General features: G+C 53.6%; 4 protein-coding genes across 4 annotated transcripts; 2 read left to right on the plus strand and 2 right to left on the minus strand.

Annotated features, from left to right (window-relative positions):
* Positions 1-344: 344 nt before the first annotated feature.
* Positions 345-6,666, plus strand: NCLIV_038820 (putative Sir2 domain-containing protein; the record flags this gene model as incomplete). The annotated part of the gene is made up of 5 exons (XM_003880791.1): positions 345-905; positions 1,507-1,708; positions 2,235-3,512; positions 4,077-4,151; positions 4,469-6,666. The coding sequence occupies 5 exons, from the start codon at positions 345-347 to the stop codon at positions 6,664-6,666; spliced, it is 4,314 nt and encodes a 1,437-aa protein (XP_003880840.1).
* Positions 6,667-7,990: 1,324 nt separating this feature from the next.
* NCLIV_038830 (sm protein, related) lies at positions 7,991-8,356 on the minus strand (the record flags this gene model as incomplete). Its single annotated transcript, XM_003880792.1, has 1 exon — positions 7,991-8,356. The coding sequence occupies one exon, from the start codon at positions 8,354-8,356 to the stop codon at positions 7,991-7,993; it is 366 nt and encodes a 121-aa protein (XP_003880841.1).
* A 3,180-nt stretch (positions 8,357-11,536) lies between these two features.
* NCLIV_038840 (conserved hypothetical protein) lies at positions 11,537-12,658 on the minus strand (the record flags this gene model as incomplete). The annotated part of the gene is made up of 3 exons (XM_003880793.1): positions 11,537-11,737; positions 12,280-12,345; positions 12,593-12,658. The coding sequence occupies 3 exons, from the start codon at positions 12,656-12,658 to the stop codon at positions 11,537-11,539; spliced, it is 333 nt and encodes a 110-aa protein (XP_003880842.1).
* A 1,123-nt stretch (positions 12,659-13,781) lies between these two features.
* NCLIV_038850 (putative fumarase) lies at positions 13,782-18,208 on the plus strand (the record flags this gene model as incomplete). The annotated part of the gene is made up of 8 exons (XM_003880794.1): positions 13,782-14,049; positions 14,604-14,826; positions 15,389-15,533; positions 15,958-16,113; positions 16,460-16,856; positions 17,058-17,342; positions 17,578-17,843; positions 18,119-18,208. 8 exons carry the CDS (start codon positions 13,782-13,784, stop codon positions 18,206-18,208), a joined length of 1,830 nt encoding a protein of 609 aa, XP_003880843.1.
* Between the last annotated feature and the right edge of the window lie 1,276 nt (positions 18,209-19,484).

The raw sequence follows: 19,484 nt of genomic DNA on the forward strand, positions 1-19,484 counted from the left end.
CTTCTTCTTCTTCTTCTTCTTCTGTGTCTTCTCTTCCTTCCTCCTCTTCTTCTCCACCTTCGGCTTCTTCTCTCCCTGCTCCTGGCGACCAGCGGAGGACGACTGCGGAAGTGTGCATTCGCGGAAAGGGGGCGTCCGCTGGCGAGAGAGCTTTGGCTGCGACGCCCCCGAAATCTGTTTCTGCCGAGGAGACACAGTCCGACCCGCGTGCGAGAAACTCCAGCAGTGGAACCCGCGCGTCCGGCTCGGGGAGACAACAGACCGGCACGAAAACTGAACTCTCTCGCTCGGAGCCGTCCACGCCTTCCTGCATCAAGCAAGAGACACGAGGTCATCTCCAACCAATGGAGACCTCTTCCTCTTCTTCCTCTTCTTTTCCGTTGACATCTCCCACTTTGACGGCTTTAGGGTACGCCTCCCGGTTGTCGGAGCACCCAGACCGAGGCCCCGTCGGCCGGCCAGAGCTGGAGGAGCGCGACGAAGATGTCCTGGAAGAGAAGTTGATGCGTCTTTCTCTCCTTTTCCGTGAGGAGGCGGCGGGTCTCGCGTCGGGATTTCCCCAGGCGCTCCCCGTGCTTCGCTCGTCGGCTTCTTCTGCTGCGAGTCCGAGGGAGAGGGTGGAACAGCCAGACTCGACAGGCGAAAAAGAAGGCTCGCCGCCGGGAGAGAAGAGCAACGGAATCGGAGCACATCCCGCGAAGCAGGAACGGGAAAAAGAGAGAAAGCCGTCGCAGAATGCCAGTAAATCGCGACAAGCAAAAGACCGCGGTGGAGGCGTTTGTGTCCACACAGGTGCTGGCATCTCCACCAGCGCGGGAATCCTCGATTTTCGAGGACCATCGGGTGTCTGGACTCTCGAGGCGAAGGGCGAGACCCTAGCTGACGAGGCCAAGGACGCCGTCGAGGTACTAAAACGCTTCTTTCCTCTTTCCACGTTTGCGCCGTTCACTTGAGGCGAAGACGTCTCGAACTGCCTGAAGAAGACGCTGAACCGAAAGGGGGCGTCTCAGTCCTAGCAACGCTGGCCTCTTTGAAAACAAATCCCACCGGTTCCGCCATGTGGCTGCGCCATCCTGCACGTGTCTCTCTTCTTCTCTATCCATGTGGTGCTCACGTGCCGATTTCGTCTTTAACGGCCACCATTCCGTGCACTTTGGAGTCTTCGGGCACCTTTTTGCCAGTCTCTCAGTCGTCACCGGATGGTTTGGTGAGAAAAATGAGACGCCAGGTGACGCCATTCCTCTTTTTCTTCTCAGCCTCGCTCTGTTTTCTGCGCAGGTGAAATTCGGCCGCTACCGTCGGCCCGTCTGCGAATTCCACCTCGCGCTCCCGACTCTCACTCACCTGCTCCTCAGAACCCTCGCCACTCTACCGGCCTCCTCGTGGGTATTTCCCGACACTTCTTCCTCTTCCTCTCCTTCCTCTTCCTCGTCTTTTTGTCCTTCCTCTTCTTCCTCTTGTTCTTCCCGTTCTTCTTCTGTCTCGGCTGCTGTGTGCTCTGGGCAGGATGTGTCTTGCCCGCCCTTGGTGCGCTACATCATCACTCAGAATGTCGACGGTTTGCATGCGCGCTGCGGCACACCTTTTTCGCGACTCGGCGAAGTTCACGGGAGCATGTTCACGGAAAGATGCGACGCTTGCGCGAGACGCTTCCTCCGAGACTTTCCGCTTCCCACGCTCAGCTTCGCGCCAACCGGCCGCCTCTGCGGTCAGTCCCCTCGCAGCGCCTCTCGGCGTCTGTTTCTCGCCCGATTCCGATCGCGACAAATGGGATAACAACACGCGCACACGCTGCGGAGTTCCCCTCGAAATGCGCTTCGAACTCCCTTTTGGACACGTTTGTGCGCTTCTCTTCGAAGGGACACTGTCATACAAGTGCCCATACGATACACGCAGATACATAGACATACATTTCTATAACTAATAATATGTATGCATATATACACGGATATAGGAATATATATATTTATATGTGTATACGTGTATCTACAGAGATGCGGTTGAATCTTTGAACGTGTAGCCACACATCTGTTAATAGAGGTGTGCGTCTATGTCTGGTTTTCTGCGTGGGGGGTTGTGTATATGTCGCGAAACAAGTGTGTCACGATCCACATGTGTCCCGTTTTCTTTTCGTTCTTCGTTGTGTCCGTTGCCTGTCGATATCGACGCGTCCGGCCGTGTGTTGGGCGTTTTTGCAGGTTTGTGTGCCTTTCCGCCGTCGGGTGTCTGTACAGACGTCTTGCTCGACTGGCGCGACCGATATGAGAAAGTGTTTGAGAGACTTGCTCTGCGAAACACACGCGCTGCGTCTCTACATCTGTGCCTCGGGTCTTCTCTCCAAATCGAACCGGCATGTCACTTTCCGGGCAGAGAACGGAAGAGGGGAAGCCCCCTGATCATCGCAAATTTGCAGGAGACGCCTCTCGACAAACAAGCCGCGATCTGTCTACGGTTCACCACAGACGGCGTAGCTGCTCGTCTCGGAACTGCCTTGGGGGCGCTATCTTTGGAAGAAACAGAAACGCGACAAGACGAGGGGACAGAAAAGAACGAGAGAGACAAGCAGAAAGGGGAAGAGAAAAACGAGGGAGAGGAACAGAGAGGAAAACGAATCAGGCGACAGCGCGTCTTCTGGGGGTGGGGAAAAGAAGGCGGTCGCTGGGGGCGTTTCCTTCGCGGGGCCATCGACGAGGCCGAAGAGCTCGACGAGGATGCAAAGAGCAGGAAAAAAGGACGATGGGGCGAGAAGAAAGACGAGAAGAAGGACGAGAAGGACAAAGACTCAGGTAAACAGGGAGAGACGACAGATGCCGGGGTGGTTTCTGCGCCTTTCATTCGCACGTCTCTCCTCTTTGTGGCATGCCTGCCTCTCCACGCCCTCCCTGCTTTTTCGCCGCCCTGCCTTCCGCCGACAGGCGCTGGAGCGCCGGGGAAGCTCCGGAAGAAAGCGCCTCAGAAAGAGGCGACGCGTGAGGCCCCGAACCCACGGAAGAAAGGAACGCAAATGCGGAGTGCGCCTGCAGACGCAGAGCAGTGTGAGCGTGGGGCAGCCGCCGAGGCGAAACAGACGAGAAATGCGAGGCGAGAAGAGACAGGCGAGGCCAGGCTGTCTGAAGCCAGTGCCGCGAGAAAAGAGACGGAACTGCGAGGAGATGAAGACTGCTTTGAGGCATGGCTAGAAGACTTCTATCCTAAAGACTCAGACGCCCACACAACCCGTCAGCAACCTTCCACTGCGCCTCTCCCGTCCTCCGGTCCTGTGGGGGCTTCTCGTCACGGCCAGCGCTGTCTCCTTCGAATTGCATGCTGCCTCAAGATCGAGGAGGTTCCCCGCCACGATGGAGAGGCAACACGTGGGGGCGAAGCAAGAAACACAAAGAGAGAAGAAAGCACAATGGAAACAGAGTCGAGCAGAGCGAGAACTGGAGACCGGGGCAGTGCGGCATCTCGGAGCGCACAGATCTCCCACGTCGATGCGCTGCGAGGGCTGTGGGTCGTGGATATCTTTAGAGGTATGAGGATTGTCTGAACGGTATTCTCCTGCGTACTGTACGGCGGTGACGGCGGCACGGTCCACACCTGGTGTCGACGAAAAGCAAAGGCATCTCAGGGCTTCTGTTGCCGTCGCACCCCTGCATGCAGTGTGAGCGTGGCTGAGGCACGAACGCGAAGCGTCAGCGCTGCTGTTCTGCGGAACGCGCCTCGTCTTCTCGCCTTCTGTGGCGTTTGCATGTCCCGTGCAGTTAGTAGTTAGTAGGATCCTTTCTCGCTCGGGTTGCGCTTGCGTCCGGTTCCCCTGTTCTGTCGCTTTCTCGCCGTCAAGCGCCTGTTTCCTGCGAGGGTTCTCTCTCGGTGTGTCTCCGCAGGTCGGCGGTTTCCCGTGCCTGTCCTGCGCGTTTGTCTTCCCGTTAGTCGTTTCAGTCTGCGTGCCTTCTCTTTCTTCCCGTTGCTCTTCATTCTCTGCGTAAGGGTTTTCCGTGCTCCGAAGGTCCGCCCTTCTTCTCCACTCTCCACGGGAGGAACCCGTCGTCTGCTCACCCAGTTCGTCGTGACGCGTCCGTTTTCTTTTCCTTCAGACACGCGCCTTCGTCTCTTCCTCTGGTACGGTACTACTGCGGAGCTCGTCCTCTTCTATTCTCCTGCGCAGCGAGGTAAGCGTTTTCGTGCCTTCTTCCGGCTCGCAAAACGTCAACAGGGGCAACACACAACCCAGGGAATTCCTCCGTTTTCTCAGTTTTTTGTGTGTCTTCCTCTCTTCTCTCTCCCTTCTTTCCCTCCTTCTCCCTTCTTTCCTCCTTCTCTCTCCCTTCTTTCCTCCTTCTCTCTCCGTTCCTTCTTTCTCTCCTCCTTCACTCCTGTTTCTCCGCTTTTTCTCTTTTTTCTCTTTTCCCTCCCTCGTCTTCCTTGGCTTCGCTTCCGCCGTTGACCGCGCACACCCGTTTCTTTTTCTTTTGCTTGTGCCTTCCAGGCCTCGAGATCGACGTGTGGCAGTACCAGCTTGCGTGCACGCCGGGCACCTCCCCCGCCTCGCTGCCGGCTTCTCTCGCAGTTCCGCGTCTTCCACGCGCCTGTTCTTCTCGCCTCCGAGAAGACCACGAAGAGCGCCCGGCGGCGCAGACGGACGGCGGCGAGGAAGAGAGCGCTGCGCGCCAAACAACAACGGCCAGGAAACGGCCCAGATGCTTGCAGGTCGGCGCGAACGGGGAACCTGCGCACGCCTCCGTCTCGAGTCTAGCCCCCGCCCTTTCCGGATCAGGATCCCCGCCACGAGTTTTACCTTCTGAGACGCCTCCGTCATTCCACGGAGGAGAAGTGCCAGGAGCTGTCCAGGCAGGCCGAGGGGTGGTCTCCTGGATGCCTTCCTCGTCTCTATGCATGCGCGCGCCGTTTGCGCCGACCGAGTTACCACACCTGAAGAAAGATCGCTCTTCGTGGAGACGAACGCGCCTCGTTGCCTGTCTCGGCATGGCGGATAACGAGACACCGTGTGGCCCGAAGGTGGCTGCGAACTCCCTGGGGGAGGCTTTGAGGACCACGACCCAGATAAACTCGCGGTGTTCGGCGCATCACGGTTCTTCTTCGTTTTCTTCGCCCTCGGGTGAAGGATCTGCCGCCCGCGAGGTTGCGTTGCCTGACGCCTTCACTTCTCTCTTTCGGCTGCATGCTCTCGCATCGCTTCCAGCCACGCGGCAGGAACTCGTCGAGACACTTCGACAATTCACACTTCGACAATTCAAACGACAGAAAGAGCCACAACTCTCTTCTTCTTCTTCTTCTTCTTCTTCTTCTTCTTCTTCTTCTTCTTCTTCTTCTTCTTCTTCTTCTTCTTCTTCTTCTTCTTCTTCTTCTTCTTCTTCTTCTTCTTCTTCTTCTTCTTCTTCTTCTTCTTCTTCTTCTTCTTCTTCTTCTTCTTCTTCTTCTTCTTCTTCTTCTTCTTCTTCTTCTTCTTCTTCTCTCTCTTTTGCTTCTTCGTCTTATCGTCTTCGTACCCGCCCTGCGGGCACGGCGCCCCCGTTGCCGGTGAAGCGGCCGCGGTCGAGTCAAAACGCAGCGTCTGTTCCAGTCTTTTCCTCTTCTCATCTTCCTCTGCTTCTGCCTGTGGGCCCCGCCGCCACGGAGGGAGCGAAGCAAACCGGAAGTTTCCTTCTCCCTTTGGTGCCGTGCACCGTCCGCGACGAAATTCGCCCGTGTCTATGTCGCTCCCCTCGTGACTCCGTCCACGGTCGCAAAGAAGAACTGGAAGGGAATGCTGCAGGCGACGACACGCAAGACGCCCAGGTCTCGCTTCTGGAAAGCAGAGAATGCCAAGAAGAAAACGGAGAGGAAGACAGAGAAAACGGAGTCCAGAAACCCACGCAAAAACAAAGGGAGGGAAAGGGGACAAACCCGCCGGACACGGACGGCCACGACCTTTTTCGGCCCGTTTTCCTCCTCTGCGAAGATTTCGAACTGGGGGAGCTCGTCGACCTCTCTGTTGAAACGGAGACGAGGAAAGCCCTGACGGCGACTCGGCAATGGCGCACGTCCTACGCGTTGTCTCCTCTCGATCTTTCGCCCGCTTCGTCTCCTCTTTCCGCGTCTTCCTCCGGGCCTGACGCCTCGACAGCTCTCGCCTCGAGAGTTCGTTCGGAGGAGATATCTGGTGAGAACTGGGCAAGGAGTCGAGAAGGGAGAGAGAAGACAGGAGAGGATGGCGGACTCGCGACGGCATCCAGATCGGGCTCAAAAGAAGCAAAGGAAGGGAAGAGGTCTCAAGCTGCGTCTTTTGCGCAAGCAGAAGCGACAAATCAGAAACTGCTCCAGACCTCGTGGGACGACGCTTTCCGCGCTCTTCTCGCCATGCGCAGAGACGGCAGCATACGCACCCGCGTCGCTTCGTCAGAGTCAGAGCATGAGCCAAAGACGGCGTTAAATACGTCGGTGGAGGGAAGCAGAGACAAACGCCCAGAGTCAGCGAAGCAGCCAGCAGAAACGGAGACAGGCGCGACCGCTGCGGCCTGCTGCAGGTTTGAGCAACGCGACAGAGACTCTCGGGCTGAAGAAACGAAAGAATCTGCCACGCTGAAGTCTCAATCCGTTCTCGTGCCACCCGAAGTCTGGCGAGCTCTTCGCCTCTTCCCCATGTGGGCTCTCATGCACTGCATCGACGCCCTGGAGTGTGTCTGAGAGACGACACACAGGTGCGCAATCCGTCTCTCACACCTGCAGAGACAAGCGTTTTCCCGCCGGGAAACAAAACAGTCTATGCAGATATACCTGCTCACACGAACAACACGTATACTATCATATAGACGTACATCCACATACATATATACGCATATATACAGCTCTACGACTATGTACGTGCATATATGTGTATTTGCATGTACAGATATCTGCCTTTCTACCGGTTTGGTCACCGGATCGTTCAACTTCTGGAGCTCTGTGAGTCTACCTGTTTGTCCCTGACGTTCGGTCTCGATCTGCGTAAGGCAGACGTGTGTGGTTTGCCGTCGGCTGCTCGTGCTCTGGATTGCTGTGCGTTTTCCCCTCGTTTTTTTCAAGAGAAATGGAAAAAACGTTTCCTGTTCGGCGCGCTGCCTCTCGGGTTTTCGCCTTTTTCCCCAAGTAAAGCCGGAGACCGAAAAAAAACCTGCTGTTGGAATGGAAATTCGGCACACCAAAGTGTTTCTGTGTCGGCGCACCTGCGCCTTCCCGCGAGTCATGCATGCGGGAGTTTCGAAACTGCGCCTTCTGGAGACTGTCAACACTAAGACTTTCGCGTTTTTTAAGTGTCCACATGCACGCATCCACAGAAAGGAACGACCGAAGGAAGAGTGTACAGACACTCCAGAGAGAAGACAGAGATTGGCGATATCTGGAGAAGGCTGACGCAGGACTTTCCCGAGTCAGGGGAGAGTCTTGAGGCACAACGGCGGAAAACGGAAGCAGCATTCAAGGCCGCACTGGGAAGAACCCCGCGCGCGACAACACACGGCAAAAGAGAATGAAAGGAGACACAAAAAGATGAACGTACAGGTGGGACACAGCGCGAGGAAAAGGGAGACTCCCCAACGGGCGAGAGACACCGAAACTCGACAGCGAGAGACGGTTCCTCTCTTACTCTCTTCACGGGTGCTGCTCGTCACGCCCGCGTTTCATACTCCCGGACATTCGTCTTGGATTCCCTCTTTGGTCACCCTGTGGGCCTTCTCCCGCGCGGCACACATCTGTCCCCCTTTCCTTCCTCTTTTCTCTCAAGCTCCATTCACGTTATCGCGTGCAGCTTGCCAAAGAGAGAGGCCTTTCCTGGGAGTCCTCTGGAAAGCCCTCCGTCGGTGTTCCTCCGCGTCTCACTATCTGTCTCCCCCCTCTAGCTCCCCTCCCTCTCGTTCCTTCTCCCCCCTTCCTCTGCCTCTCTTTGTTTTCTTCCTCTGCTTCTTCTGCTCTTGGCTGCCCCTCTCGCCTGGGTCGTCTCGTGTTCCCTCGCCCTTCTCTTTTCCCGCTTTTTTTATCTTCTGAGAGGCCCTCCGCGCGGGCGGAATGCACTTCCGCCTCGACCTCGGCCGCGTCCCCGCATTCTCTGGATAGGTCTTCCGGCTTCTCTCGCGGGGCGCTGGAGAGGCGTGTCGTCGATCAGCAGAGTGTCGAGGGGGAGCGAGTCGGGGAGGATAAAGTAGCGGATGTTGTTGCCGCGAATGGTCAGGTGCTCCAGAGACGTGGGGTTGCCGTGCTTGAGGGTCATCTTCACGTTCTTCAGGTGAGTGTTCATGCTGATGTCCACGCCGACGACCGTGCCATGGATCACCGTACCGTTCTTCAACTCAATCACCAGCGTCTCATTCGCGAGACGCATCAGAAAGCGCACGAGCTTCATTCTCGAAAAAAGACAGAGAGAAAGAGAGGATCTTCCTGAGAAAGAGGAGGAAAGCCGGAGCGAGGACGTGCGGAGAGAGAGAAGACGCGAGAAATGGCGGAAGACAACAAGTGCCTGACAGGGGTGGCCGGAAGTCTTGGGGGAAAGAGCGAGAGAAGAGACGGAGGGAGGAAGCAAAACAACTTGACAAACGAAAGAGCGCACGTGGCAGGGAGACCAGACGAGTCAGCGTCCGTCGCGCAGGAAGCCGTCCGCCGGAGAAGACGGGAAGCCTCGAGCCCTGGAAAATTCCCGCTTTCCCCTTGGGACGGAGACGAGGTGTACAGACAGCGAAACGCAAACAAGAGAAAATCGCCCTCGCGAGGTTTTGTTGCAGAGAAAAAGAAAAATCAACGCGGCGCGCGCGCGACTGCGGGACGGGTGTCCGAGTTGGAGGGGAGGGGATCGGGACGTCGGCGAGGTCGGAAGAGGGGAGAGCCGAGAGCTGGAAACTCGAACGAGAAAGACTTGCAAGGGTGTGTACGTAAAAACGAGAGAAACGTTTGCTGCGACAGAAAACAACTTTCAACTCGCGGTGTCCTCGAAAAAGAGAGGGCCCGAGAGAGCAGACCGAGAGTGGAGGACGCGCAAGAAGGGGTTTACCAGAGTCGACCTTTCACGTGGAACGGACAAAAGGAAAAAATCCCAAATCCACCTCGTCTTGCTGAACTCTCGCGCCTCGTAGTTTCCTTTTTCGCCTTTTCCTCTCTCTTGCGACGTTTCTAGACGCGTGCGCCTCTTCGTAGCCCCGGCAAGGCCTGAGCGCGCGCGCATGCAGTGAAGAGGCCCGCGGAAACACACAACGGTGGGGGGAGAAAAGAACTGGAGAAAACTCAGGGGAAATGCGGAAGGCGAGAGAGAGAGGGAGAGTCTCATGTCTCGCGAGAGCGCGAGAAGAAAGGGAAAGATAGACACTTGTGGTTGTCCCGTTCTTTTTCAAAAGAGAGCGACGCCACGCCTCGGACTCGGGGCGCGACGGAGTTTGCACAGAGTTGCGCAGGGACACCTCCGTCGGCAGAAAGCCCTCGAAAGTACGCCCCAACGAGAAAACCTCTTTTTGTGGACGGCGTGACTGGTTGTTGCCTGGCCGAACCGGAATTTTGGGATCGAGAGAAAGAGAGGGATGCAGCTTCTCTGTTTCGCGTGTCTGAGTTCTTTCTTCGCGGGAGCCCTCAGAATTCCGAGGAAAACAGACTGCACGCCTCGCAGGAAGATACACACGGACGCGATATTTGCTCAAGGCTTTCCATTTATCAGGACCACACACGCCTTCTCTGTAGTGCATCAGCAGTCTTGGCCGCCTCCATATACGTCTAGAGAGCGCTAGAGCCTCACGCCCGTCGAGATCTCGAATTACATGTGAGGCTTACATTTCACAGTTTACACACACACGCATGCGTAAATATATATGAAGGGAAATACACACGCATATTCGTAAGTGTACATATATATATATATATATATATACATACGTAAGTGTACATATATATTTATATATGTATGACTGTAGGTATATTACAGTAAAAGAGAGGAGAGAATGCCACGTGGGGAGAGGTTGGCGAGTTGTGTCCCTCGAGCGGGGAGATATGGAAATGCAGAGGCTGAAAGAGGGGACAAAGAGGGTCAGGATGAATGCTGTCGACACCCTTTGAAAAGCGAGGGGCAACGACTGACAAGCAAAGCCCTTGCCCCCTTTTCGGAGTCACCTGATTGGCTTTCGAGGGTGAAAGAGAGTGAAGCTGTGAGTTCTGAGTCTTTGGGGTGCGGGGCAAAAACGCCTTCTCGTTCCCCGTTTCGACACTGGCCTCCACGTTTCATTTCCGGAAAGGTGTAAGTCTACGATATCCACCGCACTCACTCCCTCTCTTTTCAGACGCCACATCGCTGCAATGTGAATGCCTATATATGTAAACACCTGTAGATATATACGCTTTTATCCGAATATACACCTATATATATCAAAACATATGCTTTCATGCAAGCACTCATGTACATAGGCCTACGTGTACCGTGAATTGCCTTGTGTGAGTGCGAGCGTTTGTATCGCTTTCGACAGACGAGGTTTTCGCCCGTCGAAAACTGTCTCTGTTTCCATTCCCTGGAAAAAATCGCGTTTTGCAGCGGCCTGCGCCTTTTCCTCGGCGAGACGAGAGACTTGAAAAGACAGGAGACACCAGCGCAGAACTCCAGCTGTCGGTGCTCGGGCCGCCTCACCGAAAATGTCGCGAAAAAATGGGAGAATGAAGCGAGCAGAGGTCCTCCCGGACTCAGGGTCCGTTTGTGGCGGCAAAAAAACCGCGGGAAAAGAGAAACTCTCTTCTCTGTAGAGACACCAGAGCGGCGCGAGGAAGCCAGGCTTCGCTGAAAAGGCCCGTGGAATCACGGGAGCAAAAAGCAGGTCTTCCCGGTTTTCAAAACATCCCAACAACGCAGGCACATAACAAAAAGAGAAGTCAAAGCGCCACCCCGAAGCGGGTTTAGACACACAACATCTCGACTTTCTCCTTTCCAACGTCCACGGTTTCCTCCTACTCTCCTCGCTTCCTTGTTCTCCCTCTTTTCTCTCTCGCGCCTGCTCTGGGCATCCAGGCAGTTCGAGAGAAGACGCGCACAGACGCTCGAGAGCGAACTCGGGGAGGAAAACGAACCCGTGGAGGAAGAGCCCGCCGTGCCACTCGCTGTGGGCACAGAAAGAAGAGTTTTCGTCTTTGTTCTCAATTTTTTCAATTGCCTTTCTTTCTCTGTTTCCATTTTATCGAGCCAGCAGTCCAAAGCAAAGAGGTCGTCTCGAGGGAGGAAATGAACCTGTCAACTCACGAAACGAGCCTTCAAACGTTTACCTCCATGGCCTTCACACGAAAGACAGACAGCGCGCGAGACAGAAGAGACGGAGAGCGCGCGAGAGAGAAGCGATGCAGACGGAAAAGAGAAGGAGAGGAGAAAACGGGGTAAAAGGGAAGGATAGCGAGGCACGAGAGAGATATATGCTGCTGCGGCGTTTTCCTTCTCTCTGATCGTTCACTTTTGGAACTCCCTCCTGCTCGGATGTGGACTGAGTGTTTCTTCCTTATTCGTTTCTCTCAGACGCTTTCTATCTCCCGTTCCGCTGCTTCGCTCTCCTTTCAAGAACCTTTTCTTTTTTCATCTCCCTTGCTTGACAACTGCGACCGCTTGAGACACTTTGTCCCTGAATCCGGCGGTGATGCGTGGGGCCGGAGCACGCCAGTGCATCTCCAGGTGTTTGCACACTTGCAGGCTTCGATACCACGCAATTCCCGTGTTTTGCATCAGGTTCATGTACAGAGAACTCTTCTTCCCCTCCAGCAGCAACCCTTTACTCTCCTGCAACAAACATAGCCATCCACACACATTCACGTATCTCTCTGCATGCATATCTCTCTACATTCATATTTACATTCACATTCATCTATACACGCATTCATATCTATCTGCATTCATATCCATCCCTATCTATACGTATCTGCATGCGCCCCAAAATATGTAGGGAAGGAGACGAATATACGGGAAGATACATGCACGTACATACGGTATATAGAGACTTGCAGATGTGAGCCTGTATCTCTTTACAGGACACAGCGTAGGGCTATACGAGATACAAACTCCGAAGGAGCGTAAGTCACTCCTCGTGGGCGCATAAACAGATCGCGCGCTCTCTCTAGCCGGATATGTGCGTGTTTCTATTTGCGAAAGAGCATGCATACATACATGTATATATATATATATATATATATATTATAGATATATATATATATATATGGGCAGATACGAGACAGAGTAGAAGGGGGGGGAAGGAAAAGGCAGGACTCGTGAGGAATGAGGAGTCGAAAACAAAAACGGAGAAGAGAGAGAGGAGGAAACTGTACCTTCATCTTTCGGGCGTTCTTAGCGGCTAGCTTTGTTTGCTTCTTCGCCTGCCGATATTGTTCGCTCTGTAGGAAGCAAAGGGAACGACAAAAAAGAAGATACAGAGAGAGAAGAGCTCCTAAAGGAAGACAAGAGGTGAAAAGGGGGGGAAAGATGATCCAGAGACAGAAGAAATCCTAACGGAAGGGGGGCGAAAAACGGATAGTTCGGGCGGATGGACCGCAGGTCTTCTGCGGAAGCGGAAGAGAAGCGAGGACGGAAAGTTGCGTGTTCTCTTTCAGAGCCGCCGTGTCACGACGGGAGAAGGCTCACCTGCTTGACGCCATACGGCACCCGCATTTTGTAAGTGATGGCTGAAAGCCATCGCGAGAGAAACATCTTCAGGCCAAGTGGAAAAAACAACAGAAAAGAACGCCCCGAAAGCGAAGTTCCCAAACACTGCAGTGAGGACAGGGACAAGAAGAGAGAGGCAGGAGACAAAGAGAACGAACCAGAAGACCGAAAACCAGCAACCAAGCCTACATAGATACATATATATTTTTATGGGTTGCGAAAGTCCGAGAGAGAGAACGGGGCACGAAAGCTGACTGTACACTCGGGACACGAGAGCAGTTGGAGACACACACCGGGAGGCAGAAAAAAGAGATCAACAGATAACGGTGGTGACGAAGGGTTGCCTTCGCGAGAACTTCCTGATCTCGTTTGTCTGTCTCCGAAAAACCCGCTGTTTGTGTTTCCCGACGCGTAGCCCCCAGCTCCCCTCTCTCGCTCTCTCCAAGTTGGACACCTGAGAAGTTTCCGCAGCACTCACGAGAAGGCATTGAAGAAGACACAGGAGAAATGGCATAGTGAAAAAAAGGAACGGAAAGAGGGACCGGGGAAAGAGCCAAGAATAAATCACCACTCGGGCGAAGCGCGAACAGGCGCCTAACTCTCGCCTTGAGAAAAGACGGACACAGCGCTGTTTCTTGGCGGTCCCTCGACCAGCATCGCAGTCGCCTTTTCCTCATCTTTCCATTCGCTTTTTCCCTTGTAGACTCCTCTCTCGGCTACTTCACGTTCTTGAATCCAGGAAACAGATCGTACGACGCGAGAGGGTACATTCGTCGCGAGCCCCTGCGTATCGACTGCGGCTGACTCGGCTTTTCTCCCCTTGGCCTCGACCTGCAAGTGAAGACTTTCCGCTTTTCTCCTCGCTCTTTTGTCTCTCTTCGTTCTCCTCAAACGAACTGGCTACAAATCCTGAGCCCTTTTCCTTTTTTCTGCCGTTCCAGAGCTCCACGTGTGCCTTCCGTGTTCTCGCCTCTCTGCCGGTCTGAAAAATCCCGCCTTTTCGCCTGCGCTGCGAGGACTCCCTTCGCGCATTTGCCTCGATCTCTTCTTCACCGCCCCGATGTTTTCCGCACTGTCTTCTCGAGGGCGTCTGTTTGTGCGCCTGGCGTCTCCTCTGTCTCGCCGCACCAGGCAGCGCCACGCTCTCTCCTTCCCCGCAGCTTCCGCTATGAAAACCTCTCCTCTCCCTTCTTCTCTCTCTTCTTCTCTCTCTTCTTCCGGTTCTTCCTCCTCCTCTGGGTCTTCTTGTCCTTTGAGACCATGCGGCGCTGGCTGCGCCTCCTGCGTCCTGTCTCGCGCGCAGCCTGCTTCGCGAGGCTCTGAACATGCGCGCGCATTTGCGGCGGGGGCGGGTCCGGTCTTTGAGTACAAGAAAGTTTTGAACTGCGAGAGGCCAGTCGACCAGCAATTCAAGCGCCTCGACGACCTGAGCGAAAGTGAGGAAAGAGAAAAAAATCCGTGAATGCTCTCTCCAGCCTCGAGACGTGTGTCGAAGCTCAAAAAGAAAAGGCTGGAAAACTCGCAGTTACGCGCGTGTGGATGTTTGCCGCGCCTCCGCAAATAAACTCCCCCCTTTGATCCGCATCTATTCGTAAACGTGGAGTCCTAAACATGGAGTGGTAATCTCCTACACACGTAAACGCGCATGGATAACATCTGTAAGCTCGCATCCATACTGTTCATATATCTAAGTAAATAGATCTAGTGATGCTCACGCATATGCATTCGCACATGAGTGGAGATGATACATTTGTCTCTCCGTTTTCGTTGTTGACGCTTGCCTTCCAAGGCCTGCCTCGAGACTCGTTTTTTCTTGCTGGGACCCGCGGTGTTGGTTTTGCGTTCTGCACAAACGCACAAAAGAATCCACGGCTGGTGACTCGCGCGCTTGCGCCGCAGGCGCCGTCCCCTGTATCTCCTGTCTCCCATGTCTCTCCTGTCTCTCCTGTCTCCTTCTGACTCTGGGGTGTCTCTGGTCGGTTTCGCTCAGTGGTCAAGACCGTTCAAGTTCCGGGTCTCGAGGAGCCGCTCCTGCGCGTTTCGCCTGAGTTGCTGACAGCGTTGACGAAATATGCCTTCGAGGAAATATCCTTCTTTCTGCGAAGGTCGCATTTACAGTCGCTTCGAAGGATTTTCGACGACCCTGACGCATCGGACAACGATCGGTTCGTTGCTCTGACGCTCCTGAAAAATGCAAACATCGCTGCAGCCAGGTACTCAACTCGACCCTGAGCCTGAAGGGCGAGACGCTTTCTACACACATCGCCACCCCAAAAGAGTGTCTCTCTTCTTTACAGGCGCCTTTCTCTGTCTATCTCTCCAGGACTTCATCTGACAAATGCACATGCTTACCGATATAAGCATAGAGACGTGCTTGTGATCGTGCAGGAGTATGTACGTGTGATGATATGTATGTATGTGCTTATGTATGTGTATGTATGTATGTATGTATGTATATGTATGTATGTATGTATGTATGTATGTATGTATGCATGTATGCATACATGTATGTGTGTATGTATGTGTCTGTAGGAGTATGTATGTATGTATGCATACATGTATGTGTGTATGTATGTGTCTGTAGGAGTATGTGTATGCAACTGTATATATATATATATATAATATAATATAATATTGGTGTGTATGTCTCTATATTTGTGTCTGACAGCATGATATATGCGCATATAAACGCATGTGTGCGTAGGAGTGTGTAAGCACACGCGTATTCAGCTCTGCGTGTGATGGAGGTTCTGTTTCGGGTTCTCGCTGTTTTAGAGTTTTCCCGGGATGCCAAGACACCGGGACGGCTATCGTCATGGGGAAGAAGGGCGCTTCAGTGCTGACCGACGGCACCGACGAGAAGGCGATTTTCAAAGGAGTCTTCGAGGCATACACGCAAAACAATCTAAGATACAGCCAGGTATGTCAGCCACTGGACCCTGAGAGACCCTCGCTCGTCCCGACAAACACATACTACAATCAAAACACCTGTATATATATCTATATATGTATGTATGTATGTATGTTTGTATGTATGTGTGTATGCATATGATTGTATATGTCGATATTGGTGTAGAATTGTGTCGGGGGTGGATGAACCATCTGGGGCAAGCTACGGTCGGCGAGGTGGCGATATACCGAGAGACCTAGATTGCGAGAGAGGAGAGGGGAGAGACGAGACAAAGAGAGAGGGGAATGACTCGGGGAAGGTCGGAGACTTTTGTGATTGTCAGATCTGAGGGGCCCAAAGCAGTGGTGGCGTTTGTTCTCTGTATTTTTGTGACATTTGGATTTGAAAGGAGAAAAACGCACAGGTTTCCATCTGGTTTCTCGATGCTTTTTAGGTCGCACCCAAGGACATGTTCACCGAGTACAACACGCGCTCGAACTTGCCTGCAGATGTCACTCTTCTCTCCACTCCAGGGAAGGTGTACGAACTTCTCTTCATTGCAAAGGGCGGCGGAAGTGCAAACAAAACATTCCTCTATCAACAGACCAAGGTAAACAAGGACAGCCGAGCGGCAGGCTCCCGCTCTACATGCACGTTGTATATGAACATACGAATATACCTAAATGCATATATATATATATATATATATATATATATTTAGATGTGCGTGGCCTTTGTCTCTGGAGGAGGAAAGCGAAATATAATATATATATATATATATATGAGAAAATATCTATATATATACATATATGGATGTATGTGAGAAGGACGACGGTTCAGTTTGGGGAGGAACGTGACGCCAGCAGGCACTGCTCGTTCGGTCTGTGGTCACAGAGTTGGTGGTGTTTTCTGAGGGTTGACTTGCCGTTTAGTGTTTTTGGATTGCACGTCTTCAGGCGCTGTTGAATCCGACGAGTCTGTACGCCTTTTTGGAGCAAAACATCAAGACGATTGGGACGTCTGCCTGTCCGCCGTACCACCTGGCGGTTGTCGTCGGAGGCCTTTCAGCCGAGCACACGCTGAAGACGGTGAAGCTCGCCTCGTGCCGCTATTTGGACGGTCTCCCGACGAGTGGCGAAGGCAACTCGTACGGGTTTCGCGACCTCGAGTGGGAAGAAAAAATCCTCAAGATGACGCGGGAGATTGGCATCGGAGCGCAGTTCGGAGGCAAGTACTTTTGCCACGACGTACGCGTCATCCGCCTACCCCGACACGGCGCCTCGTGCCCCGTGGGGATCGGTGTCTCCTGCTCCGCCGACCGTCAGTTGGTTGCCAGGATTCAAGCAGATGGAGGTGAGAAACAGAGAGCACGAATTCCAAGAGAAAAGACAGGGCGAGGAAAGAGAGAGAAGAGAGAGAGAAACGGTTGAGGTTAGAGAGTTAGAGTGTCTATAGGTTTCAGTGTTGAGGGTGTCTTGACAGGTGTCGGTTGAGACGCGTCAGCTGAGCGCGCTGGCTGCATTTTCTGTTTTTCGTCTCAACCTTTCCTTTCAGTGTTTGTCGAAGCGTTGGAAGAGAATCCCGCGCAGTTTCTGCCCGACGTGGAGGATGAGCATCTGAAGAGCGAAGGCGCGAGCGGCGAAGCCGTGAAAGTCGATTTGAACAAGCCCATGAAGGACATCTTGGCGCAGCTGTCTCAGTACGGAACGGCGACGCGCCTCTCGCTGTCGGGTACGATGATTGTGGCCCGCGACATCGCGCATGCAAAGCTCCTCGAGCGGCTCGAGAAGGACGGCGACGTTCCTGAGTACCTCAAAAACCACCCTATCTACTACGCAGGTGAGTTCCCACACGCAACTCGGCAAAGCAGAGAGACCGATTCCGACGGACGACAGAAAACGGAAGAGACAGAGAAGAAGCGATAAGAAAGGCGAAGAGAGAGGAGACGGAAGAGGAAGAGAGGAAAAAGTAGAAGAATGAACAGAGAAGGGAGCGCGGGGAAGGAGAGTTCCTGGGTGTTCCGGTTCTTCGAGACGTTTTTGTCCGTTGAGTTAGCGCGTCGTCTTTGCTTCAGGCCCAGCCAAGACGCCGAAAGGCGAAGTTTCGGGATCTTTCGGACCGACGACTGCGGGCCGCATGGACGTCTACGTCGACAAGTTCATGCAGAAGGGCGGATCGATGATCACGCTCGCAAAGGGAAACCGCTCCAAGGCAGTGGCGCATGCATGCAAGAAATACGGAGGCTTCTATCTGGGCTCCATCGGCGGGCCGGCCGCAGTGCTCGGCAGAGACTGCATCAAGAAGGTAGACATTCTCGAGTACCCCGAACTGGGAATGGAGGTAAGAAACGCAATGAAACGAAAAAGGAAGGGAAGAAAGAGCTGCAGAGGGAAAGGGGGAACCCCGCCACGAAGGCTGCGATCGAAGGGGCCGAAATTCTAGAAGGAGCGGGGTGACTCGCGAAGTCAAGCGGCTGCAAGAGAGGAAGGAAAGGGCGAAGGCAGTGGAGCAGAGAAGACGAGACGGCGAAAAAGGGACTCTTTTTACTGCATGCGCCTCGGAGGGTGTGACTGCGGTTTCTCTCTGCGCATGTGCATGCGTCTTTGTTTTGTCAGGCCGTTTGGAAGATTGAGGTGGAGGATTTCCCAGCGTTCATCGTGATTGACGATAAAGGCCACGACTTTTACAGCAAGTGGCTCGGCTGAGCTGAACGCGAGAGCGGAACACGGAGGAGGCGTCCAAGAAGTTCCCCCGCGATGCTTATGAGCGCTGTTTGTGCGGGTCTTTCTTTCCAATCTGAGTTGCGGCCGAACGGCAGAACCAGAACCACGCGGCAGGTCGAGGCTTCCCGCGACAAGAAAGGCAAAGCTACACCGCGCGGGAGCGAGTTCTAAGGTTTTTCGTACGCGGGCACGCGTGTGTGTGTGTATGCCACCGCATCCGTATCTCAGTAATTTCTTGTTTTGCGGGGTGTATATACACCGCGGCACATGCACGAAACACCGTGGAGACGCCCTTTTGGAGGGCCAGTTTACGCCTCGTGGACGAGGAGAGAGCTCTCGTTTTTGCGTTTTTTGTGCATCTATAGAATGCTTCGCGCTTCCGCTCGACAGCGCCGATGTATGCCACAAGGTGGATAAACACAGACGCAAGTAGAGAGGAAGATAGCGTCCACGTATCTATACGTATGCACGTATATTTTTTATGCATTTGTCCTAACGGGTTTTCGCCACCTGCAGCGGTAGAGGAGCGACGGTCGGTGCTGCGTGCGCGACAGCCACAGAGTGCGTGCTTGACCATCCTGCCCACAAGCTTAGGTTTCCCTTCAGATCGGTATGGGGGGCTGCATGTGAAGATCTACGAGTCACCTCAAATCCACTCATCTTTCGTAGCCGTACGGGCGCTTTCTACTGCGAAGATGTGCCCGACCAAATCACTTGTATTCGCGTTTAAAAACAGCTTTTTTTCGAAACCGGTACGCTTGTGTGCGGATCGCGGTGAGAAACGCTTTTTTCGGAGCCTCCGCTTGGGGAGAGTCTCGACAGCTCGCACATTTTCACGACACACCGGGGCCTTCTCGTTTCCCGAAAACAGTTTCCTCAGACTCTCTCCGCAAGTTTCGAGGAATGATACGGCTATAGATTCTTCCATCCGTCTCGGTGACTGTAGGGAGCGCATTTAACTCACAGACGAGAGTTTATCCAGTTTTATACTCACCTATCTATTTATATATATATATATATATGGATGTGCATGTGTATAGGTGAGTCTGTATGTATCGTTACATGGTGAATTCCGCGATAAGAGTCGCGTCTGCCAAGCACAGATCCTTCGACGTCGCCAATTGCCACGATGATGGAATTGAGTTCAGCTCTCGATCCTGACTAGAATCGTCTGAGGCGTCTCGGGCACTAGGATGTGTCACGACGGCGCTCGGAAGGGACCGAAGAAATGGGTTCCAACTCTAGACCTGTGGAGGCA

The sequence above is a fragment of the Neospora caninum genome, chromosome IX (genome assembly GCF_000208865.1).
Source record: "Neospora caninum Liverpool complete genome, chromosome IX".
In the NCBI taxonomy this organism is placed as follows: Eukaryota; Apicomplexa; class Conoidasida; order Eucoccidiorida; family Sarcocystidae; genus Neospora; species Neospora caninum.